At 44.5% G+C, this 25,235-nt stretch overlaps 3 protein-coding genes across 8 annotated transcripts; 2 read left to right on the top strand and 1 right to left on the bottom strand.

The window, feature by feature from the left end:
* Window positions 1-828: 828 nt before the first annotated feature.
* xkrx (XK related X-linked) lies at window positions 829-11,102 on the bottom strand. Of its 3 annotated transcripts, none has more exons than XM_061787574.1 (4): window positions 10,335-11,102; window positions 6,908-7,167; window positions 4,298-5,148; window positions 829-1,413 (listed from the first exon to the last, which is right to left on the bottom strand). In XM_061787574.1, the coding sequence occupies exons 1-3, from the start codon at window positions 10,664-10,666 to the stop codon at window positions 4,310-4,312; spliced, it is 1,431 nt and encodes a 476-aa protein (XP_061643558.1). In that variant the 5' UTR covers window positions 10,667-11,102; the 3' UTR covers window positions 829-1,413; window positions 4,298-4,309. The 3 variants fall into 3 exon arrangements, with proteins under 3 accessions (XP_061643558.1, XP_061643559.1, XP_061643557.1); XM_061787575.1 differs by having other exon boundaries at window positions 829-4,523; window positions 4,626-5,148; XM_061787573.1 differs by having other exon boundaries at window positions 829-5,148.
* Window positions 10,534-21,219, top strand: arl13a (ADP-ribosylation factor-like 13A). Of its 4 annotated transcripts, none has more exons than XM_061787579.1 (10): window positions 10,534-10,667; window positions 16,553-16,669; window positions 16,832-16,902; window positions 17,008-17,260; window positions 18,015-18,120; window positions 18,190-18,389; window positions 19,061-19,160; window positions 19,230-19,500; window positions 20,445-20,561; window positions 20,642-21,219. In XM_061787579.1, exons 2-10 carry the CDS (start codon window positions 16,611-16,613, stop codon window positions 20,698-20,700), a joined length of 1,236 nt encoding a protein of 411 aa, XP_061643563.1. In that variant the 5' UTR covers window positions 10,534-10,667; window positions 16,553-16,610; the 3' UTR covers window positions 20,701-21,219. The 4 variants fall into 4 exon arrangements, 3 of the variants coding, with proteins under 3 accessions (XP_061643563.1, XP_061643562.1, XP_061643561.1); XM_061787578.1 differs by lacking the exon at window positions 10,534-10,667 and adding an exon at window positions 14,808-14,931 and having other exon boundaries at window positions 19,064-19,160; XM_061787577.1 differs by lacking the exon at window positions 10,534-10,667 and adding an exon at window positions 14,809-14,931.
* Window positions 21,220-21,344: 125 nt separating this feature from the next.
* On the top strand, window positions 21,345-25,235 carry tmem35 (transmembrane protein 35). Its single transcript, XM_061787580.1, has 2 exons — window positions 21,345-21,669; window positions 22,993-25,235. Exons 1-2 carry the CDS (start codon window positions 21,550-21,552, stop codon window positions 23,374-23,376), a joined length of 504 nt encoding a protein of 167 aa, XP_061643564.1. The 5' UTR covers window positions 21,345-21,549; the 3' UTR covers window positions 23,377-25,235.

Below are 25,235 nucleotides of genomic sequence, written 5' to 3'. Positions count from 1 at the left end.
TTAAAAATAGACACTGAAAGCTCGCATCATTAGTCTTATATACTTCAACAACTTTTTTTTTTTTTTTTTTTTTTGGGGGGGATGAAAGACATGGTTTATTTATTTATTTATTTATTTATTAATGTTTCAAGTCATACAATAAAGTAGTCAAGGCACCAGACACACACACAAAAAAAAAAAAAAACCCCAAACAATGATGAGTGAAATGTTGAGAAATAAAAATAGAAGCTCATTCAGTGGCAGAAATGGCAACATGTTAACTTTGTTCGCCATTGTAACAAGTGGATCAGTCATTTGCTAACTATCATATCTCATTTTTTTTTTTTTTTTCTTCCAAACATGATCTTTTCAATCCACATACAGTACTCCCAAAAAGTGAGGGCTATTTCGCTTTCGCCAAAATGCAGCACTCACTTTTACAGGTGAACCTAATTGGACTTTTTCTGAACATTTCAATGCTGATGTCAAACAATTCCAACTCTCACTGCTTTTTTTGCACAAGTTGCTGTTCTTTTTTTTTTTTGTCTTTAAACAAGCAGCTAAACTGTAAAATCAAAATGTTTGAACTTTGATCCATGAGCCAAGGATGTCCACTTCTACGCCTTTCTGTGACTCTTCCAGTCTCTCTGCCGCAACCTGCCGATGACGCTGTGACATTAACCTCAGTGGCCACTTCCCTCTGATAACACCCCGTTTTTTCTTTTTTTCTTTTTCTCAATACGATAACATCCTGTTCGAATCTCGCCAGGGTGTGGTACTGTTCATCAATTGTTAGCACACCATTTAAAGTTCAGCTGTTCTAGGTGGCACACATTATACTTCCCTTGAGGGGGGGGGGGGGGGGGGGAATGGAACAGCTTCAAAACTTCAGACAAGGTCAAATTTAGTTCACCTGTAAATATTCAAATGCATTCGAGCTTCATCGTGAAATCCCCCCCCCCCCCCCCCCAAAAGGCGAATATCCCAAACCTTTTGGGCGAGGAGTACATTTTCCTTTACTTCCTCAATCGTGATTGTATTTGCTTATTTAAGTCCAACTCAACCATGTTTATTTCCCACAGAGTTCCTTCTTGTTTATTTCGCCCAAACCAAAAACCAGTTTTTACGCAAGGCGAGGCCTCGGTCGCAGCCGGTCGAAGCGGTTCGACAAGCAGACGACGGAGACATCGTAATTCCTGTGAATTTTGAACTCGTCATGGAGAAAACTCGAGTGCACGCGATGGGGACGCCGACGCACTTTTTTGGCACATGTCCGTAGCGCACCTGCTTGGGTCGCGGTCCGCTCTCAAGGCACTCTTTGTCCCGCCGAGGCTACATTCTTCAGGGGTGCAAAATCCACTTCAGAGGGAAAGGCAACCAAAATAGTTCTCCGACAAACACGGTTGTGTTTTTATGTAGGTACACCCGCACAATCTAAAAGTTACAAAGATAAAAATGCTCAATTTTTAAAGTCAGAGAGGTTGTGAAGTAACACAATTGTCTTTTGGAGTCAGGCTCGGGATTTTTCGGCGTTTAAATTGAACCATTTTTTTTAAAATGTACCATTTCGGGGTAAAATATTAGAATCACTGCGGCGGTAGGGGAAATAAGTCATAAGTCATCAAACATTACATCCATATTTAGCTTAGATTTGAAAAGAAATGGCCGTCATTGTCAGGATGATGTCGTTTGGGTTCAATATATTTCAAACAACTCTCAGTACGCTACAACCACAATCATAAACATTGATACATGAATACCTCTTACAAGTGAGCATTGTCATCTATTTTTTGATTTAGTGTCCTGAGGCACATTAGTGTGCTGTGAGAAAATATCCAATTTCACGTTGTTGGTCTGAACAGGATTTATTCACGACAAATAAGGTATCTTGGCTCATCTATAATATAGCGACACGCAAAACAATTAACTTGTGCATCTTCCTGTTGCCATGCGAACACGAGAATAAGAGCTTTGTGTGATTTTGCACGGAGTAAGTACGACCCCAATTCCAATGAAGTTGGGACGTCGTGTTAAACATAAATCAAAACAGAATGCAATGGTTTGCAAATCATGTTCGACCTATATTGAATTGAATGGACTACAAAGACAAGATATTTAATGTTCAAACTGATCAACTGGATTGTTTTTCGCAAATAATCATGAACTTGGAATTTGAGGAATGCTCATCAAACACCTGTTTGGAACATCCCACAAGTGAACAGGCTCATTGGGAACAGGTGGGTGTCATGATTGGCTATGAAAGGACCTTTGTCAGATGGGGCGAGGTTCACCTCTTTGTGCACAAGTGCGTGAGAAAATAGTTGGAACAGTTTAAGGACAATGTTCCTCAATGTACAATTGCAAGGAATTTAGGGATTTCATCATCAACGGTCCATCATATCATCAAAAGCTTCAGAGAATCTGGAGAAATCACAGCATGTAAGCGGCGGAGGCCGAAAACCAACGTTGAATGCCCGTGACCTTCGATCCCTCGGACGGCACTGCATCAAAAACCGACATCAGTGTGTAAAGGATATCACCACATGGGCTCAGAACACTTCAGAAAAGCAATGTCAGCAAATACAGTTCGGCGCGACATCCGTAAGTGCAACTTGAAACTCTACTATGCAAAGCAAAAGCCATTTATCAACAACGCCGCCGGCTTCTCTGGGCCCGAATTAATCTAAGATGGACTGACGCAAAGTGGAAAGGTGTTCTGTGGTCCGATGAGTCCGCATTTCAAATTGTTTTTGAAAATTGTGGACGTCGTGTCCTCCGGGCCAAAGAGGAAAAGAACCATCCGGACTGTTATGGACGCAAAGTTCAAAAGCCAGCATCTGTAATGGTATGGGGCTGTGTTAGTGCCAATGGCATGGGTAACTTACACATCTGTGAAGGCACCATCAATGATGAAAGGTACATACAGGTTTTGGAGAAACATACGCTGCCATCCAAGCAACGTCTTTTTCACAGACGCCCCTGTTTATTTCAGCAAGACAATGCCAAACCACATTCAGCACGTGTTACAACAGCGTGGCTTTGAAGTAAAAGAGCGCGGGTACTAGACTGGCGTGCCTGCGGTCCAGACCTGTCTCCCATTGAAAATGTGTGGCGCATTATGAAGCGTAAAATACGACAACGGAGACCCCGGACTGTTGAACAGCTGAAGCTGTACATCGAGCAAGAATGGGAAAGAATTTCACCTACAAAGCTTCAACAATCAGTGTCCTCGGTTCCCAAACCTTTATTGAATGTTGTTCAAAGAAAAGGTAAACATGACCCTGTCCCAGCTTTTTTGGAACCTGTTACAGCCATCAAATTCTAAGTTCATGATTATTTACTAAAAACAATCAAGTTGATCAGTTTGAACATGAAATATCTTGTCTTTGTAGTGGATTCAATTCAATACCGGTTGAACATGATTTGCAAATCATTGCATTCTGTTTTGATTTATGTTTAACACAACGTCCCAACTTCATTGGAATTGGGGTTGTAAATCGAGACCATATCATCATTGCAGTAATTGCCGCATATTCACAGTTGACGACTCTAGAATTCAACAAGTCACGTTTTTTTGCTTTCTGTCGAACGTATCCCTGGCTATTTGCTAAAAACCGCACACGCTCTAGTCGCAGATTTTTTTTTCTCTTTCTGAAATCCTTGCAGATGCCACAAGGTGGTACCAAAGTTTCAATAGGAAAGCAGTCCAGTAATTGGTCCAAGGAAGTCATTTGACCTGATATAACCTGACTGAGCGACAAGATTTGTTTGTTGGGGAGCAGCTGAGTTTAGCCTGGGTCGTTAGCAGAAGAGAGTCTTTGCACATTTGCACTTGCTGCGCATTACTTTGAAATCAAATCATCTGGAAGCTATTTTGTTTTTCTTTTTCGGCTGATGTTTTTTTTTTTTTTTTTTTTTTTTTTTTTTTTGCAAGAGCTTGGTCTAGTCACTGCGAAACCGTTCTGTGACATTTTTATTCGGTGGTGTGCCGCATAGGATTGCAAAATTCCAGGAATTGTCAACGTTTTCAACCAGGAATTGACTAAATTGAAGGGTGGCTCTTAAACGGGACTTAAATATCGTTTACATTTGGGCATAATTGTGACGAAAGAAATAGATTTCATGCAAGGTATCTTTTTGCACAGCACCAAACAAGAACGCCACCAGAACTCGATACAATTGATCTAATTGAAGATCATTGAATTGATATCGATGGATGAACAAAGCTCCGTTATTTGTGGAAAATAAAATCACGTTTGGACCAATGACGTGAAACTGGATCGTTTCTTGCGGTTTTCGATTGTGAGGGCGTGCCTACTGTTGAGATCTCTCAGGGATATTCCGTGACGTCGTCCAGGATGGCCGTCTCCTGCCCATCCCCGTCGCTGTCGAGGTCGTGCGGGTCAGGCGGCTCCCGAGGCTCGTCGGGCATCAGCACCATTGTGGCGGCGGCGGAGTAGGACGACGGCGCCCTCCTCGCCCGGCCCGCTCGCCGGCGCCAGCAGACGCAACGCAGGCAGTCGTGGATGTTGTGGCGGAAGAGGCTGCGGCACGGGTGGAAGAACTGGTAGAAGAGCAGCATGAAGAGCACGGCCAGGCCGTAGCAGACCAGCAGCTGCACGGCCAGCAGCGGCGCGCACACGTACTCGTAGAAGTCCGACTTGAAGAAGTACCACAGCGTGATGAGGAGCAGGTTCTCCACGAAGCGGGCGCCGTAGTACGCGGCCAGCCGGCCCCAGCGCTGCTTGCGGTCGATGAGCTCGGCGTGGCCCAGGTCCAGCTGCACGGCCGACCAGCAGAAGACGTTGATGCACGCGTAGAGCAGCGTGAACAGGCACAGCACCACCGCCGTGCCCAGCTTGGAGAAGTTCTTCTCCACGTCCTCGGCCAGCGAGCCCTTCTTGGCCCAGAACTCGGCCCACGGCAGGAAGAAGAAGAAGAGCAGGTTGGCCACGCCCACCGGGATCACCCAGTGGGTGAGCGCCGTGCTCATGAGCACCAGGGCGGTGATTCGCGTGGTGATCTCCAGGCCGCGCCACAGGATCATGCACAGGTAGGCGGCCGGCCGGAAGCGCACCTTGTAGTCGTCGTAGCGGATCTGGACGGCCAGCACGCTGCACACCAAGGCGCCGTAGATGACGGAGATCTGCGTGATGATCATCAGGGTCACTGCAAAAACACACAGCGCAATGGACTACGGTGGACGGCAAAAGTCTACACACCCCTGCGCAGTCAGGGTTTGCACAAAACATTCAGGCTTCTGCTAGAAGGTACAGCATTGCGAAAAGCCTACTAGAATAGCTGAACTTTATTCGAGGTTAATCCGAGGCACTTTAAAATGGTCCCACCCCCTTTTAACGAGTTTGAATGCGATTGGTTAATATCCAGTTGACCTGCAGTTGTGTAGAACTAGACATCATTACATCAACACACACTGCCTAAATGCCAATGGACTATAACGCAAAATAAATTCCTCCATGTGCACTTGAATCCGCATTGCCATTTTTGCTTAAATCTTTTACCCCACATCAGGACAAAAACAGGCGTGCGCTTATTCGTTCACAAATGTTCTTGTCCACACACGGATATTAAAAGCATTCACAGAGGTCATTCGAAGCCATCCGTTTCTAACCTAGGACTCTAATCACATAAGTGCAACTACAAAAAGGAAATGCCACGCTTTCACAACAACTTGGTAAACTGTTGACCGAATCGTGCCATCAAGTCAATTGGCACGCTTCCGCTGTGCTTTGCTTTGCATGCGGGCCAACATGTTTGTCCACAACAAGTGTACAATCTGTCCTCTCTCTGTTCTTATTCTATTGAAATTTGATCCAGCAATGTGTACAATTACCTTGAAAATATACACCACTCTAAATTGGGTAAAAAGTACTGCAATACAGTAATCTGTCGCTATATCGCGGTTCACTTATTGCAGATTCAGTGTATTGCGGATTTTGGAATGCTGACTCACCTGCACATCTCTGACACGCTCAGCTTTATTTGCTATTGATATCAATTTGGCAGCAGTGATTCACATTAGATCAAATTCTCTGCAGAAAAAAAAGAAGGTTTACTGAGTAATCTCAACTCACCAAATAGCTTGACCATACAAAGAACATGACCGGAATGCCACAGCGAGAGTTTCCGGCAATACATTCTGAAATAGCAACCTTAGCCTGACGCATAGCAAGACAGGAACAAATGCAAGTAAAGAGCAACGTTTAGCTTGATTTTCTACAAGTACAGTACTGTCGTGAAAAACGTCACCGAGAATAAATTCCGGGAAGCATCAGGATCTGCCGGCCTACTTCCCACAATGCTTTTCATCGACTACATTGGCTGCACCGTCGGCGTGAGAGACACCGCCAATACTTAACACAGGAACTCGCCCCTTCATACGTTGACCGATTGGGCTGTTGTTCTCGCTACTTGAACAGAATATGCTTGCCTTTTATAGGTGTGTGGATGGCGACCTCAAGTGGAGAAGAAAATGCCTGCACCTCTCTAAAGTATAACTTAATGGCACTGAATTGCGTATATGAAACTTTTCAATTTATATACCAACAATAAATGATCGCTTACTAATTGGCAGGGTTTACTTTATTGAACAGTTGGGACAAGCGTATTTAAAAGTTTAGAGAAGGTCAAATTCAGTTCATCTGCAAAGGTTGTAGTGCCTAATAGCGCCAAATGCTAACAATGGTCGCCACATACTTGGGGCTGGAGCTCACCTTTCTTTCGAATTTGTACATTAAAGACATTGGTCAAAAACAATGCGATTCCATTTCTTTTGTAAGCGTATGAAAGGGGGTGCCATATCGGATCGCGCCCACGCCACCGCATTTACAGTACATTTGAGGTTCACCCTGAAACTTCAGCCAAAAACCCAATCCGTATCCCTGACTTTTTGTGTCTATGCTCTTACATCGGATGGGGAGGATGTACTTCTCCTGGATGGTGGCGTACAGCTGGAGCGTGAGCTGCGGCGTGGAGCCCAAGAAGGCCTGGATGACGGTGGTGCGCTTGAAGGCGTTCCTGTGCGTGGCCAGCATGCGCTCCGAGCGGCTGACTTCGCACTCGGTGCGCGTGCCCTCGCCCCGCTTCAGGTAGATCTTCCTGGTGATGGTCACGTAAGGCTCCTCCTTCCTGCCGACTCGGAAGTACACCACCAGGGCATCGAAACACCTGCCGGAAGAAGAACCGGTGTCAGCCTGCAGTTCTTCTTTACGGCAGCAGAGAGCAGCGTAGCGTTACCATCAATTTTATTATTGAAGAATTCCGTGGGAACTTTACTGTCATTAAGAAAATATGAAATATTACTATCAGTAAATTATATTTTTGGAATTGAATTGAATTAGAATGCATTTGCACAGGTCACTATGGCTAAAACGATCCTACAAAGTATTTAGCCCATGCTTCTTTTAAACATGGTGATTTGCTGAATGTCGAACAAAGTCCTAAAGCTCCACCAGAGGGCACAACGAGGAAAGAAAAGACACTTCCCCGAGGGCCGAAAGGCCAAACAGACGCCGTCAAGGGTGCGGTCCTGCAAACTTTTGCAAGGTGAATGCTCTCGGTGTTCGGTCGCAGGGCAAACTAAAACACTGTTCATGTGCGATGACGCAAGCTTTACAGCCTTCCGGGAGCTTCTGGGTAGGAAGGAATTCATACAAACGACGACGAGCACGCAAGTCTGAAAGTGGGGATTGTCAGGGCGGCCAAACTGCGCTGGAATGTTTTGAAACACTGCTGACCGGCTGCAAATTTGGCAGAGTCGAGATGACACACAAAGTTTGGCCCGAATGTTGGCGGCTGCCAGATAGCAAGCTCTTATCGCCCCCCCCCCCTCCCAGACTGACGGGAAACTTTGCGTGCACTCGGGCTCCTGAGAGCCAGCTGGGCAATATTGATCAGTAAATCAGGCAAACTAATCAATACGCCGAGGTTGTTTTCGAGCCCAAACGCAGAGGAACTTCCTTTTAAGTGACTGGCGTGTCGCCATATTGTCTGAGGAAATTCTTTCGACAGCTCTTCAGCGATATCGTCCTGTTTGGGAGCGCCCGCAATTAGCGAGACCGCGTATACGCCGAGCGACCCCGGGAAGCAGTACACGCCGGGACAAGTCCAGTGCGACACACTAATTATATTGTTTGGCGAGCTGAGTATGCGCTTGAGGGGGACGAGTTGAGGCAAGATAGACAACTTTACTCGCTGTTGAAAAAAATACAAAAATACATGCAACTTATACTGTACAAGTATAACGACGCTATGATGGTGACCGTGGAGACAGTGCATGATATGCTGTTATGAGCCGCCAAAGTCGAGAAGACGGAAAAACAAGACATCGGAGCAAGAAGTCACACATTTCTGCTGACAAATCAGGCGACCATGCAGACGGTCTACGATATGCCGCATGATGCGATACGTTGCTGAACTCGCGACAGGGGGAAGTCAGAAGATATCGGACGCGGAAATACGCACACGTCTGAAGAGAAGTCGCTATTCTCTGTGGACGTTACGTGACTGTGCGGACAATGTATTGCAGTGCGTGCAGTATTTGTTTTTGCTTGCTGCGCTGCATCGCTCAAAACTCAGGAAGAAGGAAAAAGAAGATATTGGACAAACAGTGGCGCTGGCTGAGGGTGTCAAGTCACCACAGATAGTGCCCGACTTCCTGTTGTGCCTTGCCAAAGTCGAGAAGGAGGAAAAGACAAACACAAACGTTTTTTTTGTGCGCGGCCATGAGCTCAGCCATTAAATCATCCCAGAGTAAAGCACAGGAAGGCAACAGAGAGCACAGGCAAATGTGTTCCCCTCAGCTGGAGATAAAACAGAGGAAGCGGAATGCAGGATGAATGCTAGTGTGCTACTGTGTGTGTGTGGGCGATTTCTGGCCTTTTAAGGTGGTCACACGCTCATTGTCCGTTTACATTTTTAAAAACGTTATTCCCTCAAGTCGTTCAGCTGTAGTCCTGATTTAATTGGGCCCACGTCGCGAGAAGCTTATTGGCTTCCCAGTGGCGAAGTGTGGTCCAAGGTTTAGCCACATGAATACACGTGCCGTTGCGGCTAAAGACACACAAGCGTGGCTAGGATTTTTTTTTTTTTCAAACTCTTTAGCCACATTTGCCAAGATGTTGCATGACTCGGTGCCAAACCCGCACATTCATCTTGATAAAAGGCAGGAATGATGTGGCATCACAATCAAATAGAAAGTGTTTATTCAGCGTTGAAGAGAACATCACACGTGACAAAAGGCTTCCAGCGTCACGTATCGTTGCGGCGCTTTGAGATCGTTTGCGTCAGATAGCCACACTATCAGATTGTTAGTTTATTGCCATTGAGCAAAAACAACACAACCACCGCCACACACACACACACATATATATATATATATATATATATATATATATATATATTTTTTTTTTAAATTAAACCACAAAAACATGGTGTGATTGTCAATGTATATATATTTTTTTGTTACATTATTTGGTTTTATTCATGAATGACCGATTGTCAGTTCAGTCCTAATCATCTTGTCAGAATTTGGTTTGCAGCAAAGCTTGTGTAACGACATTATCTCAGTTGTTTATTTTTACTCCCACTGTCTTAAAGATTTTTTTCCCCCCCAATCGAGCTGTACGGGTTAGCGGTCAAAGTTTGGAAATGATTTATCTTATCTTTTTTTTTTTTTTTTGCATCACAAAAGCCAGACATTTGAACAGGGGTGTGTAGACTTTTTATAGCCACTGCAGGTCAGTGCTTGTGATCGCGTTCAGGCCAGCAGGCAAGACCTTGCTGATCGTGATTCGTCTGCCACCGAGTAAAGGAGTTGAATCAGTGGTGCCTTAAGATACAAGTTGCATTTACTTGCAACTCAAAACCCTCAAATCATCTATCCCCTTTAAAATGAATGGAAATGTCTTGAGTTTGTCCCGGCCCCCCGAAATAAAACAACAACAACCAAAAGTGTTAAAAAAAGTAAAATAGCTCTTGCTCATATTGTACTTCATAAAAACATACGGTATTGATGAGATGGTAAAATTGAATGTTAAGAATTCAACATTTTTTTTTTGCTTCAATTTAATGGACATCGTGCTGCTCCTTTTGTTGTGCAAGCCTCTGCCACCTGGAGGCAGTATAACACACACATAGGGATACACGTGACGACTCATAGAACTGACCCATAATAATAGTCGTTCTCACTGAGGATACAAAATCAATGCCTTTGAGTATTTTTATATTATGCTCCAGAGGATCTACTGTTTGTTGGTCTACAGTACATGACACAGTATTTCTGTCTCCAATGCGGGTACTTTGTGTGTGTGTGTCTTTGCAGAAACCCTTCCGACCTGATGACGGGCCCCAGGAGCAGCAGGTGCAGCAGGAGGACGAGCGGCCGGTCTCGGCCCACGTCCCTGTGGATGAAGATGAGGGTGAGCTGGATGAGCGCGGCCGGCACCAGCATGAAGGTGACGGTGAAGGCCAGCCAGTGCCGGTCGTCCGTGCGGCCGTAGCTGGCGCACAGCGCGGCGGCGTTGAGCAGCTCGGCGCAGTAGAGCAGCGTGGCGAGCAGCACGCCCAGCGGGGGGCGCGCTCGGCTCGGATTCACCACCACCACCACCACCCCGCTGTCCGACGCCGAGGGCTCCGCGTACGAAATCTCCCTCTCCTGCTCCTCCATGGTGAGTACTTACAAAGAATAATAATTTAAAAAATACAACCCCCCCCCCCCCCCGACGCTTTAACCACCAAGGGCACGCACGTATTCAAACGAAGGAACTTTAGCGTCCATTAGTTCGGCACGGTCTCTCCAACCTGCCGCCATTGCTCTTGCCTGTGTTGAAAATTACGTTTTGAGTCCATGTTAAGCAGAGGAAACGCCTTTGGGAAGCCGGGAAAGCAGCCGTTGGCTTCCCGGCCGGCGTCGGAGCGACTCGCTCGCTCGCTCGGTCCGACGGCGTGGAAGTTGTGCCTCGTCACGTCGTCAAGTTAGCAGGCGTAAAACCTCCCACGTCCGACATGTGCGTCTCGTGGCGGCGGCGGTTGACGTGATTGCGGCTGCATGTGTTTTCGGCTCTTTCGTGCTGCTGCTGTATGTAAACTATTAAACAAACAAAACAAAACAAAAAAAAAAAAAAAAAAAAAAAAAAGCAAGCGAGCAAGCTAGCGTACAAAACAAACACGATACCGGATGTGAAGAGGACCGCCGCTCAGAATAAGAGAACACGACCAAGCGTGCGCATCCGGTTTAGGCCTTTCAAAATGAAAGGGTTATTTTTAATGTTTATGACCAATGTATTCTGAAATGTGAGAAATTCCACTGGGTTCACGTACTTTTTCCTCTTACTGTCTTTGTATACAAAGTTTATAGTTTATACTAAAGTTCATAGTTGGCCCGTTGTGAAAATGTGCTGATAAATAATTGTGGATTAACGTGTTATCATAAATAACCCCCCAAAACCAGTCCGCTTTTATACTTCGTCACTCAAAATCACTCATGAAGAGTCAATATTTACAGTAAATAAAGGTGTGTCACTCGACACTCCCATTTACCTTTTTTTTTTTGCGACCAGGAAGAGATAAATAGTTACATTGGTGTCCAATGACAAAGCCCTCCAGCACATTCCTGAAGATCAACCTTTCCCAAGTCGCTTATTTTTATTGAGTTTTCTATTTTCAGAGATGTTTTTATTCAAGCAGGAATACATTTTCTTGGCAGATAATTCCTGTTTGGTGTGGTAAATTCATGCCTGTTGTGGTTTTTATCATTAGTGTATACATTTGGGGAAATAAGTATTTGTTGTGGGAATAGAGGATGCTTTTTAGTAGGTTTGGGTCCAAGGGAGGGGGAAAAAAAATTGTAATAATTTGGGGTCTTGAGCTTTTAAAAAAAAAAAAAAAAAAAAAAAAAAAAAGGTGTTGAAAGAGAGACGAGTGTGTCAGCTCCATGCGGACGGTGCCTTCAAATGTAGCCATCATGATGTTTACATTTCAATACCTCTCTCCATATTCTCTCCTGAATGATGCATATTTGATTTTAAATATGTTTCAGCATGAGCGGTTGTGCGTGGTTACCCTCCTGAACGATTCCACCGCAGTCAGCAACAAATGTTTTGTGGCGGATCATCGTGCTTGTGGAGGAACACGCCGGCAGCTTTGCTCTGGGATACATTTAGCGATGAGAGTTCAGTTACTTTGCACTTCCATTTTTAGTGTTCGCCCACTGGGAGTCCTTGGGCTTGTTGTCCTGGGAACTGTCCAGTAGCGCGAGCGAGAGAGAGAGAGAGAGAGAGAGAGAAGCAAAGAGTGAGTCACTCGGCAACTTATTGACGTTTTACATGGACGTGTCCTCGTTTGTTGTTCACGTCACGCTGGCTCACTGGAACGCACGTTCCATAAAATTGGGGTCAAGAGACCCACTTTGGCAGTTCGGTTCAAGAAGACTGACAACTACGTAACACTCAATATTGGAGATACTGAATTGCCCGAAGCTGTTTTTTTTTTTTTTTAACCATTTCAGTTTTCAATTACGACGCGCTAGATGACGTGACATCTGTTTTTCATGTCGTAGAATTTGATTGACAGTTGAGTGGGGTGTGGTTTTGCCGGACACGCCCACAGCATTTGAGAGCGACGAAAACGGCTTGATTTTGAAGCCTCATTTTATACACTTTATGTTTTTATTTTGTTTTGTTTTAACAACACACTGTGGTGTTAAATAGGTACTTGTTTTCACTTTACACGGACGGCAGTTGGATCCCGGAAGAATATTATTCAAATTTGTATTGTTTCCTATGGGGGAGGGGTAACAAATGGAGCCGAGCGCTCGCCCCCCAACGCGCTGCGGACTTGCTCGGATGTAATCTCGGTAAATGCGAGGAGGAAGCGGACGGCACAAATGAAGGCTGATCGTTACTCATGCGTGTGTTGCCGTGGGTCACTGACTCCAGAACTGCAGAGGTGCGCTGCTCCCGTGGGGAACGCGGAAGATGGAAATCTCATTACGGAGGAGGCCCAAAGGCTCGCGCGATGCGACCTTTTGTTACTTGCAAGCGGCCTCTGAATTCAGAGGTTCGCGCAGAGTGCAAAAATCAACTGGCATGTGTGGGGTGTGGCGGCTATGCTTGACCTCAGCTGGGTTTTTTGCCTTGTGTGTGTGTGTGTGTGTGTGTGTGTTTGAGCGTCAGATGACGTAAGGCTCGCGGGTTGCAGGAGAGGAGGGCGGTCCCAGAATTGTGGACATTAGTCTCATGACTTCATGTGATCAAACAAACAAACTAACCGTGCCTTCATAATCTCAATGTTTATGCATCTATAGTACAAACACGCTTTAGCTACTTTCTGAGCGTATATTACAATCTAACAACAGGCAACATCTTAAATCTTTGCAGGGGAGGAAATGACAATTTGCTATGACGTAAAAGTTGTTAGTGTACAGCTTGAATAACAGTATAAATTTACCATCCCTTTGTTAATGTCTAAACCACTGACAACAAAAGTGAGTACACCCCCCCAAGTAAAATTGTCCAAATTGGGCCCAATTATCTATCTATCTATCTATCTATCTATCTATCTATCTATCTATCTATCTATCTATCTATCTTACTATTGATGTCAGATGTTTAGTATGGATGATGTTATAAAATTATTATTATTTTTTAAATATAACTTCTAGTTAATTTCACCACACACTTTATAATTGTGGGGAAAAAAAGATACGGTGGAAAATATGCTGCCTCACTTTTTTTTTTTTTTCCCCTGCCATGTAGACAAATAGAGACTTTGACGCCATCTAGTGGTGTTTTGTTTGCATCGCAGTAGGCTAATGCCATCATTGTGTTCGTGCTCAGTGACGTGTAACGTGCAATGCAATAATGCTGCTGCCCATAAATCTACCTCGTTAAATAAGATAAGATCATTCATGTGTTCTAATCAAATCATGACGTAAAGAAATAAGACGTAAATTATTTGGCTCTCGTCTTCCCTGACATGCTATCAACAAGGTGGAGAACCTTTTAAACAACCTAATACAATACAAATATAATTCAACAACAACAACATAATACATGTTTATTATTATTATTATTATTATTATGTATTATGAGCATGTGTGGGTCTCGTCTGAGTTTTTATTTGCTGCTAAAATTGCATGGCGGCCAATCCCTCGCTTTGTTTGGTTAAAAACCTCAAAATGTTTTTAACGTCATCATAATTGTGCATCATACTGACACGTGTTTCTAATAATTTGCTCACCCTGTTTGCATTGTGTTCCAAATGATTAAGCATAAGCAACGTCAAAAATGCTATTTGACCAATAAAAATCTGATGATGAAGTTACAGCAGAAATGTTTCCTTTTCAATACAACTTGTGCAAAAACTGCTCCAGAAGAACAAAACTCAAATTTATTTATTCACTGGTAGAAAGTAACAAAGTACAAATACAGTACTGTACTTTGTTACTATACTATTTTTCAGGTATTGATATATAAATATGATATATACTTTATCTGAGTGTATTTATCTCTGACGTATTACTGTTAACTTTCTTCGTTTGATCTCAGATACTTTTACGTTCGACTCCTTACTTTGTCAAAACAGTCTCGTTACTTTCGGCCTAAATGTGTCCAAACGCGACATGCCACAATGGTGCCACTTTCGGACATCACAGGTCCCGCCACGAGACCCGTTTAGCCCGTTAGGACGTATGCTAACGTAATGGCGATCCCCATTAAGACGCTTTAGGCCCGTTAAAGAGGGAGCGAGCGTGCCGTCCCGTAGGCCGAGCTACTAGGTCACGCCGTGTCCACGCGATTGGCTGCGAGAGCAAAACACAGGTGGCGCCTCGCGCAGGCTTAGCGTGAGCCTGATTAAGAGTCGTAGCAGGCGGGCGCAAAATGTTAGTGCATAGCTGTACGCAAACAAATGCATGGACATAGATCCACTTCTGTAAGTATGATTATTACTTCCTTTCACATGTTCATAGCTGTCACGTGCACGCCGCATATACGACGATCAATCACTGATGTTTGGTTGAAGCATGTTTTATATCAATAGGTGCACGTCCTTGTTTTCGCTAATTCAATTCAATGCGTGCGTTCGATCAAGTTTAGTACTACATATGTTTTAAGAGTGCCAACTCTTACCGTATCATGTCGTTTTATGCATAGGATGAATGGATTAAACACGCTGAAACAAATCCATCAAGCTACCAATACAAGCGCAGAATCGAAGATTCTGCATTTCTCACGACAATCATAATTTTATTGACACTGTCATGGGTATTTGTATTTACTAGTTATTAATACTTGATTGTTAATTGTAGTTGATAGTGGTGAAGAACTGCACTGCATGACACAGAGTGGTGTTTCTAATATCCCCCCCCCCCCCCCCCCCCCCCCCCCTTCTCATGTAGTTACTGCAAATAAGGTGACCAGTACTGCAAACTACACGGTATAAAAACATTACAAATACAACCGCAATCTCTTCCCATCTACACCATGGTCAAATAATTTCAACCCTGCCCCGAAACTTCTAGCCTTAATTATGTTGTGCAATTGAACAGTATGCAGCATTGTTAAATTATTATTCATTATTATTAAAAGAACCGTCCGGACTGTTATGGACGCAAAGTGCAAAAGCCAGCATCTGTGATGGTATGAGGCTGTGTTCGTGCCAATGGCATGGGTAACTTACAAATCTGCAAAGGCACCATTAATGCTGAAAGGTACATACGGGTTTTGGAGAAACATACGCTGCCATCCAAGCAAGGTCTTTTTGATGGACGCCCCTGCTTACTCCAGCAAGACAATGCCAAACCACATTCTGCACGTGTTACAACAGCGTGGCTTCGTAGTAAAAGAGTGCGGGTACTAGACTGGCCTATAATGTACACCTAACGAAATCCTCAAGTTCACCGTGTCAAGACATTTGAATAATACACAAGAATCAATCAAAATGATTTTTATATGTAGAAACTAGGTCAGAATTGGAATGTGTTGAATGAATGGGAATAATATGAGTTTCACTTTTTAACTTGAACGACTGAAATAAATGAACCTTTCTAGAAATGCCAATGTATTGACAGGCACCAGTATTTATACTTAAAAAAAAAAAAAATGTATCTTGTACTGGACTCAAATATATCTGGTGATTGTATGACAGAAATATCAAACGCAGGTAGATAAGTTGCTACGTCGTAAAAATTCAATCAGGAAATGTCAAACCTATTGTTAAATTGTACTAAAAGAATCAGTATGAATGTAAAATATTAGCATTTATATATATTAGCGTATTAGCATTTTTACTACCGGCTCTACATTTGCAAATATTTGTACTAGTGACTCAAAACCTGTCCTCATTCACTTCCACGATGACGACTTATACGTCAAAGCAAATATGGGTCGGCTTGTTCACGGCGCGGGAAAAGCAGGTCGTTCTAAAGTTCCTTCCGCAGATTATACAAAGACAGAACAGATGCACCGGAGTCGAAGACCTGCCGCTTCTTGGGTGTGTGTTTTTTTTTTTTTTTTGGTGAGCATTTCAGTTGATCATCCTGAATTGCTTCCAGGTACCGCCCGCAGAGAAAATGGTGGCCGGCGTGCACGCCTTGCTCACTCCAAGACGACATGTTCAACCTGATGAGCAACTGCTGCAGCTGGTTCTCCAAAATCCAGGAGCCAATCAGGTGAGCGTCTACTGGATGCTGTCATAATGCTCGCTTTCGATTGTCCCTGCGGTCGGCGCCTGGGACGTAAACTGCATCATACTGAGATATTTCTTCTTATATTTTTGGTCTTCTCGTGTAAAGCGAAACTTTGAATGCTGAATATTTGATTGATTTTCGCAGGCGAGTGACTATTCTGGTGGTCGGTCTTGACAAAGCGGGAAAGACGTCCTCCATCCGAGGCATGTTAAGAGGTATCTATAAATTGGTTGCTCGCGTGGCCATGTTTTCAGTTTGTGTTCACCATCTTCCCGTTTCGGAGATGCCGCATTGACGTGTGCTTCTCCGTTCCCCGCCAGTCCCCCACGCCGCGGAGGGAGGCCCCACCCACGGCTGCGCGAGGAGCGAGCTGAGGGTGGAGAATTATCTGGTCACCTTGCTGGACGTAGGCGGCTCGTCGGAGTCGCAGGGGGCCTGGGGGGAGTTTTACGGCGAAGCGCACGGTTTCATCTTCGTGGTGGACTCCGGCGACCGGCCGAGGATCAAGGAGGTCAAGGAGGTCCTGGCTGACCTGCTCAAGCAGCCCAGAGTGGCAGGAAAACCCATCCTGGTGTAATTATGTTCAATTTCTTCCTTTGTCCACACTACGCCCTAGTGGCGTGCGTCTATACATGCAGCAATATTCAGTTTTTGTTCTTTTTCTTTACAAGGACCCCGGCTAATCTTAAACACCAATTAAACATAACTAACATCTTTAGCCCTAAATGCCATTGGAATTAAAAAGAATTAAAAAAAAAAATAAAAAAAACAATCAAGAAAAAACAAGTTTAATTCTTTACAAGAACAAAGACTTATTTTGCCAGGATAAAGAGAAGAAAGTCCGAAACCTCGGTGTTCTGATAGATTCCGACCTGACTTTCAACGGTCATTTCAAATCAACTATAAAACTGCCTTCCAGAGTGAAGGCTTCCATGCGTCAAGCAGACCAGGAGAAGCTCATCCATGCTTTTATCACAAGTAGACTTGACTATTGTAATGGTCTTCTGACTGGAATCCCTAAAAAGAGCATTAAAGCGCTGCAGCTCATTCTGTCTGGCTGCGCGCGGATCAAATTCACCAAAATCGCTTTAGACCCGTTGCGCCGAGATTGAGATGTGCTCTCAGTCAGCGTAAGTTTAGACAGACTCATTTTTGCCACCAAATTGTCATTCCGCCAGCCTCGCGTCCAAGGAAAGACCCCCGCTGCGCCGCAAATGAGCAAACACGTGCGGCAAGCCAAATCAGGAGACCGCCGGCATTTGCGCTCCGCATATACGCCGTCTATGAAAACAGAAACCTAAGTGTGTCTGTGTTTTCGTCTTTACAGCTTGGCTAACAAACAAGACAAAATGAACGCCCTGCTGGGAAGTGAGCTGATCGAGATGCTCTCATTGGAGAAGTTGGTCAACCAGAGTCGCTCTCTGTGCCATATTGTGAGTCCCAGCGCATTTCATATCAGACTGTGGAACATTCTACCGACCACCGTCCCCTCTCCTCGCAAGGAGCCTTGTTCGGCCTTAATGGACCTACGGCGCTGGTCGGACCGGAAGGCGTTCCGAGGCCTCCGCTGGCTGCTGCGAGCCGTCTGTCTGGATTACCCGCGGCTGTGCGCCCGCGTGGCGCAGGACGGCAAGAGGCCTCCGGAGCCCAGAGAGCGGAACGGCAAATCGGAGAAGCCGAGAAGAAGAAACAAGAGTCAACGGTGAGTTTGCGGCGCTACAGTACGGATACCCGCGCATTTTATTGAGCGCACCACGAAAAATCAACAAAACGAGGCAGAGAGGTAAACAGGTTAAACAGTAAGGTTATCTGTGGCGTCGTTAGGCCTATTTTTCGGGAAAACTGGAGAGCCTCGGGATAAATACAAGCCAAATGAACCCGTCACAGACATTTTCAAGGCTACTTTAATGTTACTTTATTTAATTTAGAAGTATTTGATTCATATTTTTCTCCGACCATTTCCGTCACACAGGCAGCCAAAATATAGTCTCTGCGACTTTAAATGTATTTGGGAGCAAACGGTGTTGTGTTATTATTTCAATGTGTTTCAATGTATCTAGAAGTGGAAGAATTCACAGTCTTGCAGTAATTTCAATCAACAACAAAAAAGACAGCCTTGAAAAACAGACGGCATTCATTGATGCTTCCACCCACCAAGTAGCTGGCAATTGCAGCTGTTAATTTGATTTTGATGATTTTTGTTAACTCCGAACTCATTTTCTGTTATGTTTTGTTCATGTTTTGTGACAACACAGTGACTTATTCTGCATAAACTTTAACAACGTGTACATATTTTTCTGTCTTTGGGGCTTCTGCGCCCACGACTTTACCGACATTACCCGAATCCTTAATGTGACTTTTTTGGTTATTCAGCAGCAAGTCAGACCTCCGTCAGGTTCACAGGCCAAAGGACAAGGAAAACGTGCGCAAAGGGGAAGGAAAGTTGCAGCCCATCCGGGACATACTGCAGAAGGTGAATAGGTTTGCGCCAGACCACGACAATTTGGCCCTAATATTTAGCGGGATGAACTGTCATTGTCAGGAGAAAAAGACACTGAAGAAATCCACCAGGAGGAAGAAAAGGCTCATCAAAGCCGACGTCGACGAGCAAGAGGACGAAACGGCAAACGAGCGGGAGGAGGAGGAGGAGGAGGAGGAGGAGGAGGAGGAGGCCGGCCGAGGCGAGCGCGACAACGCCGGCCGGCCGCGCAAAACCGGCAGCGCGCTCGGCCCGCCCGGTAAGGCGAGACCGCGACGGAAGGGCAAGGCCGACGACGACGACGAGGCCCCCGATGACCACAAGCCCCTCAGAGGTAAGGGCAGGTCGGAACATTAGGTACACCTGCCTGCGCGGTCCAGTCGCAATTTGCGGCACGCCGCGTATTCTAATAGTACAATTCAACACATCAAAAGCTAAGCTTTTTATTCAATAAAAACAAATAAAAAATAACGGAATGTTACAAGATTTCACACTTCGTGATTGTTTATGAAAATTCATCACGCAATTTTTCATGAATGTTTTAATCGGTCATTTTGTTTAATTCAATTCACATTAAAACATTTTAAATTGAATGTTACAAGATGACCCACTTTTTAATATATACATTAAAAGGTTTGATGACAATTTGTCACAATTTTCTGAAATGGTTTTTAATTAACAAGGGTTTTGAGTGCAATGTGACAAGTTGTCATGCAATTTGCAAACGATATTTCTGATATCACATCTTTTTTATATTGTATGTTATTAATTTTTTATTTTTTTTAAATGTTTAACTGCTTACCATTTGTTGATTTACAGCATGTTGAATTGTTGTTGCACGTTTCATAAACACAATCAGTTCGATTTTTATGTATGTGGCCCTCAGTTTGAACATCCCTGGTGTAAACCAGAAATATACCACAAACTATGCTCTCCCCCCCAAAATTTTAAACTCATCTTCCAACATAACCCTGAAAAATAAAGTGTGGCAAAGACCCTCCTGAGTTTTTCTGATGACAACCCAGGTTAAACTTAGCTTCTCCCCTACATACAAAGATTGCCCCTAAGTGGAGATGTATCACTTCAACATACTTCCTTGAGCCCAAAGTACTATGCCCACTCCAGGCTTTGGTGCCATCTTGTGGCATTTTAGAGCATTTCGGAAAGTGCACACACAAGACGCAACTTCTGTGATTTTTTTTTTTTTCTTTTTCTTTTAAGCAAGTAACTGTGGGTGTGCGCGGGATTACAGTACTACAATATTATTTGTCTGTGCAGCCAAGGGGCAAAAGAGGAAAAAGAAGAAAGGTGCGAAAGTTAAAAGGAGGAACAAGATCAACACGGAAGGAACGCCTGGAGCGTCGTCTCAAGCCGTCGACCTCTCGGCCACATTTGGTGAGGATCACTGTACCCACTTTCACCCTAAACATGTTGCATTTTTTTTTTTTTGTAATCAAGACCTCGTCTCCTGACAGATCTTTACCGAAAAGCCATACTGGCTCTGAAGAAGCGTCAGGAGGATCGAGGACAATGACAGAGGAAACCTGCTCGTGGGGCATCTTGTGTGATTTCCGCCGAAATGGAAACCAGAGACAAATTGAAATGTGCAAAAGATGATTTCCAAGTGGATAGATGTGTTTTTCCAAATTGGACATTCCATCGTGTCACTTCCCTGCAACGCATTAAAGCAGGGGCGTCAAACTCATTTTTGTCACAGGCTCGACTGTGAACCCATATCAATGAAAGATTACCACATAGATTCTAATTACATACAGTATACACAACACATTGATGAATAACCAATTTTGAAATCAGAAGCCTATAAAAAAAACGTTTTTTTTTTTCAACTATTACATTTCTTTTCAAAGGGGGATTGGTCACAAAAGAAAAAAAAAATGCTTGCAAATATCTCAATGGTATAACACCAGAACACAATTTTGATTTGTTTTCGAGGGCCACATAAAATGATGTGGCGGGCCGGATCTGGGCCCCGGGCCACCAGTTTGACACGTGTGCATTGAAGTAAAGCGAACATAAAAATTGTATATCCATATTTTTTTTTGCCACACCTTCTTTGTTAAGCGATAGCTATTGATGTAGGATGGATGGATGGATGATGGATGAGTGACTAGTGGTTGAGTCTGTAGGCACACTTTTTTTTTTTTTTTTTTTTTTTCTTTAAATACGACTATCACGAAATGACGCGACTGTCCCTTTAAGAAGCTGCGCGCCCTCCCGCGGAAGACGAGCAGGTTGTCGGTGCGGGATCGCGGTTTGGCAAGGCAGCCGAGCGGCGGCAGCAGAAGACGACGAAGAAGAAGAAGAAGAAGCATCATCGGCGCCATCCGTCGTCAGGCCCAGCGAGACTTGTCGGCGTGCAAACATGGCCTCCCCGAGGACGATAACCATCGTGGCGCTCTCCTTCGCCCTCGGCTTGTTCTTCGTCTTCATGGGGACCATCAAGCTGACGCCGAGGCTCAGCAAAGACGCGTACAGCGAGATGGTGAGTGGCGGGGTGATGGTGAGTGATGGTGGGGGCGCCATTGTTCTGCGGATGCTGACCTAAATAAGAAACCGCTCAACGCTCTCTTTTACAGACGATATTGGTGCTTATTATCAAACGAGGCCGTGAATGTGTCCAAAGGAAAGGGGGACTATTCACGTTGCGCTTACAAATCCGTGGCAATTGAGCAAACGCTTAACGGACATATTCGCCACAGTTTTTTTTTTTTTTTTTTTTGTTTGGTTACAGTTTTTGATTCAGTAGTCGACTTGTCCGGTAGACGTGGAAGCACAGACGCGACATGGCCACAATATACAAACTAAATGCTACTACTAGACCACAAAATGCTTTTTTTTTTTTTTCTCTCTCTCGCTCTCTCTCTCTTGACTAACAGCCAACTGACGAGTTTTACGCATTGTGAGCGTTGCGAGCGAACATTCGAGTTACGAGCTCGCTTCGCGTACGCCGTGAAGGAAAGGAAGAAAGAAGAAGAAAAAAAAATAATAATAATAAAGGTCGCCGCTGCGCTCTCAGCCGTCAATTGAAATGGGACCGACAGCCGGAAACGCAAACACGAAATGAGAACGCTCAAACTTGAATGGTTTATTTCCACGCGAGTCATTATTTAGAGGACTCATTTTTTGACTTTTACTTCAGTCCTATTATTCTTCAGGAGCAGTAGACTTGCTTGAGTACAATATTCGGCGAGTCTGCCTACCTCCGATTATAGTTTACAGCCCCGGGTGTCAAACCCAAGGCCCGTGGGCCATATCCGGCCCGCCGCCTCATTTTATGTGGGCCGCAAAAACTAAACGTGCGTCAACGTCTGTGATTCTTGCTAAAATCTGTAACAAAATTTCACATTGTCTGATGCCGTAAATATGTTGAGGTATATAAAGCAATTGTTTTTGTTTGTTACCAAAACCCTTTTTGACAGAAACCGGAACAATAGTTGAACAAACTACTATCCTTGACTTCTGATTCCAATACTAGTGATCCATCGCTTGCTTGTGTAAATGTACTACAATGATGAGACGAGTGCGTAACTACAGTGTGGCCTGTGACACAAATGACTTTGACACAGCAAAGCAAAACCCAAACATCCCCATCGCTGGAAACGACAATATTACGTAAAAAGCAAACAAGAAACAATGAAAATGATTTGAATGATGTGGAAATTAGGCAGGAATTTTCCCGCTGCAAAGTATTTGAATGAATCTATATCCAGTATGAGTACCGAAATAAATGGACTTTTCTACCAATTTATTGAGATGTTCCCGTACAAGCGTTTTCATTAATGCGTCCCATGTGATTTCCTTCAAGAAACGGGCGTACAAGAGCTACGCCAAAGCTTTGCCGGGCCTGAAAAAGATGGGCGTCACCTCGGTGCTTCTCCGCAAGATCATCGGCTCCCTGGAGGTGGCCTGCGGCGCCGTCCTGACGCTGGTCCCGGGCCGGCCCAAGGACGTGGCCAACTTCGTGCTGCTGCTGGTCACGCTGGCCGTGCTGTTCTTCCACCAGCTGGTGGGCGACCCCCTCAAGCGCTACGCCCACGCGCTGGTCTTCGGCATCCTGCTCACCTGCCGGCTGCTCGTCGCCCGGCAGGGCGACGAGCGGCCGGAGAGGGAGGAGAGCGGGGAGGAGCGCCAGCCGCAGCATCAGCAGCACGTCAACGACCAGGAGAAGAACAAGGTCAAGCAGTCTTAAAAGCAATTTCTTTTGGGGGTCCCCCGCAGCTACAACCAAGGGAATCGTTGATATTTTGAACACAAACACATTGAAGTGGCGCCCGCTCATCACCCCGACATGACTGTGAACAATCATCGCTGTGGACACGAGCTCGTGTCATTGTCTTGTCCCATTGCTAAACTAACAGACAATACAGTGTTCCCTCGCTACATCGCGGTTCATCATTCACGTCCCCACGCCGTAATTTGGAATTATTTTTTTTTTTTAATGGGTTCTTAAAGTACTGTAAAGTGGTACCTTAATGTAGTGCCCCTATTTGCGAGTTTTTCGGGTTACCACCCATCGCTCGGTCGATTTCTTGCATCATATACTCTGCTGCTCAAATAAAGTGACCCCCCCCCCCCCCCCCCAAAAAAATGGCACTATTAATGAATTCACTGCCAGCTGTTTTCCAAGCAGAACCTACTATATTGCCAGCCAGTTTGGAGCATTTGGACTGAACTTTCAAGACCCACAACATCTTGTGTTCCGTAACAAGCATCAAACCGACCAAATGAATCGAATCTCTGATTTCACCAGAGAGAAAAAAAAAATAAATCGACCTTTTTACATTTCTGTAGTGGTCATTTCTAACCAAAAAGCTGAAAAAACATGTCAAGCAAAACAGTGACTTTGCCGCTAATGTATTTTTGCTTTTGTGACACCACAAACTATCAAACAACAAAAACAAGACTGAGAAAGAGCTTGCGATGGCAAAATAATCTTTTATTTACTGATACAAAACCGAGAAAGCTCTTACTCACGGCATGGCTCGTGGCTTTTCCGCATGCCTTTTCCATTCCACTTTCCGCTACCTACTGCAACACAGACTGTTGATAGCTTACAGAAGCATGTTTTGTTTGAGTGTGAGGTGCCTAAACATGTCCGACTTTCAACATGTTGGCATTTCTCTCCCTCCTAATTGACGTGACAAGCTGAGATTCACCCCCCGAATCATCATCATCGTCTTCTATTCCAAAGCTGCACCGATCTCAAATTCAAAGTGATGCAATCCAAGGCATCTGTGAAGTCATCACAGTGGTTTACAAACCTGAATTTAACGGACGAGACCGGCTTCCCCGTTGAAAAGCGTACTTGACGAATATATTCGTCGGTGGCAGTAAACGGTTGTGAAGGAGTTCGGGCATGTGGGCAAGAAGAGCCACAGTCGCCGATTCAAACAGTCAAAGGCAGAAACGCATAACGAGAACACTTGGAAGGAGCAACTCCGACTCTCGATGTCGCTCAAAACAAATGCGCAAGCATAAAAAACGTTTCGGAAACGTTGGTTCTATCTGCACGATGGCGAGACCGTGATAAGTGAACTTTGATCTAGCTGGGGATTACTGTTAACTCACAAATGTACTTTTTCAGTGTGAAATTTGGAAGAATTTATGAGGCGATTCTGTTATATGAATGGCAACTGCGGTTGGGAATCGTTGAATGAGAGCTTGTTTCTTTCAGTGGACATTTTAGCTCGTGAAAGGATTTTCCGAAATAAACGTGAGATCGTTCGTTACATATCCACACCATCCGATGCAGTATTGAAGGAATATCGTTAGAATTCTACATCAACCTTTGGCTCATTATTCTTTCCCCCCTTTTTTGTATTTACAGAACTGCATGTTCCCAATGTGAATGATCCAGAATATCCTGTCTTTTATTTATTATCAGTTACAAATGGAATTTTGTGAGTTGTATGTGTTTGTTCTCTGTAAGAGGAGTAGAGTACTCTGTCGGGATTTGTGTTCGCTGGGCCGGAGAATTTGTTTTGAAATGGCTTTTCGACTCTCTCTAACATGCGCAAATAAAGACCCCGATTAAATAGTTTTTCTTCA

Source organism: Phyllopteryx taeniolatus, chromosome 10 (genome assembly GCF_024500385.1).
Source record: "Phyllopteryx taeniolatus isolate TA_2022b chromosome 10, UOR_Ptae_1.2, whole genome shotgun sequence".
In the NCBI taxonomy this organism is placed as follows: Eukaryota; Metazoa; Chordata; class Actinopteri; order Syngnathiformes; family Syngnathidae; genus Phyllopteryx; species Phyllopteryx taeniolatus.
This window is presented reverse-complemented; position numbering and strand designations above follow the sequence as displayed.

What these genes read in the sequence shown, in the direction of transcription:
- xkrx (XM_061787573.1), bottom strand. Translation starts at nt 10,666, where the DNA reads ATGGAGGAGCAGGAGAGGGAGATTTCGTACGCGGAGCCCTCGGCGTCG. An exon ending in CTCCTGGGGCCCGTCATCAG is followed by an intron (nt 7,168 to 10,334) that starts GTCGGAAGGGTT and finishes TTCTTCCGGCAG; the next exon opens with GTGTTTCGATGCCCTGGTGG. An exon ending in GTACATCCTCCCCATCCGAT is followed by an intron (nt 5,149 to 6,907) that starts GTAAGAGCATAG and finishes GTGTTTTTGCAG; the next exon opens with TGACCCTGATGATCATCACG.
- arl13a (XM_061787577.1), top strand. Translation starts at nt 14,912, where the DNA reads ATGGACATAGATCCACTTCT. An exon ending in AAAATCCAGGAGCCAATCAG is followed by an intron (nt 16,670 to 16,831) that starts GTGAGCGTCTAC and finishes TGATTTTCGCAG; the next exon opens with GCGAGTGACTATTCTGGTGG. An exon ending in GTCGCTCTCTGTGCCATATT is followed by an intron (nt 18,121 to 18,189) that starts GTGAGTCCCAGC and finishes TCTCCTCGCAAG; the next exon opens with GAGCCTTGTTCGGCCTTAAT.
- tmem35 (XM_061787580.1), top strand. Translation starts at nt 21,550, where the DNA reads ATGGCCTCCCCGAGGACGATAACCATCGTGGCGCTCTCCTTCGCCCTC. An exon ending in AAGACGCGTACAGCGAGATG is followed by an intron (nt 21,670 to 22,992) that starts GTGAGTGGCGGG and finishes ATTTCCTTCAAG; the next exon opens with AAACGGGCGTACAAGAGCTA.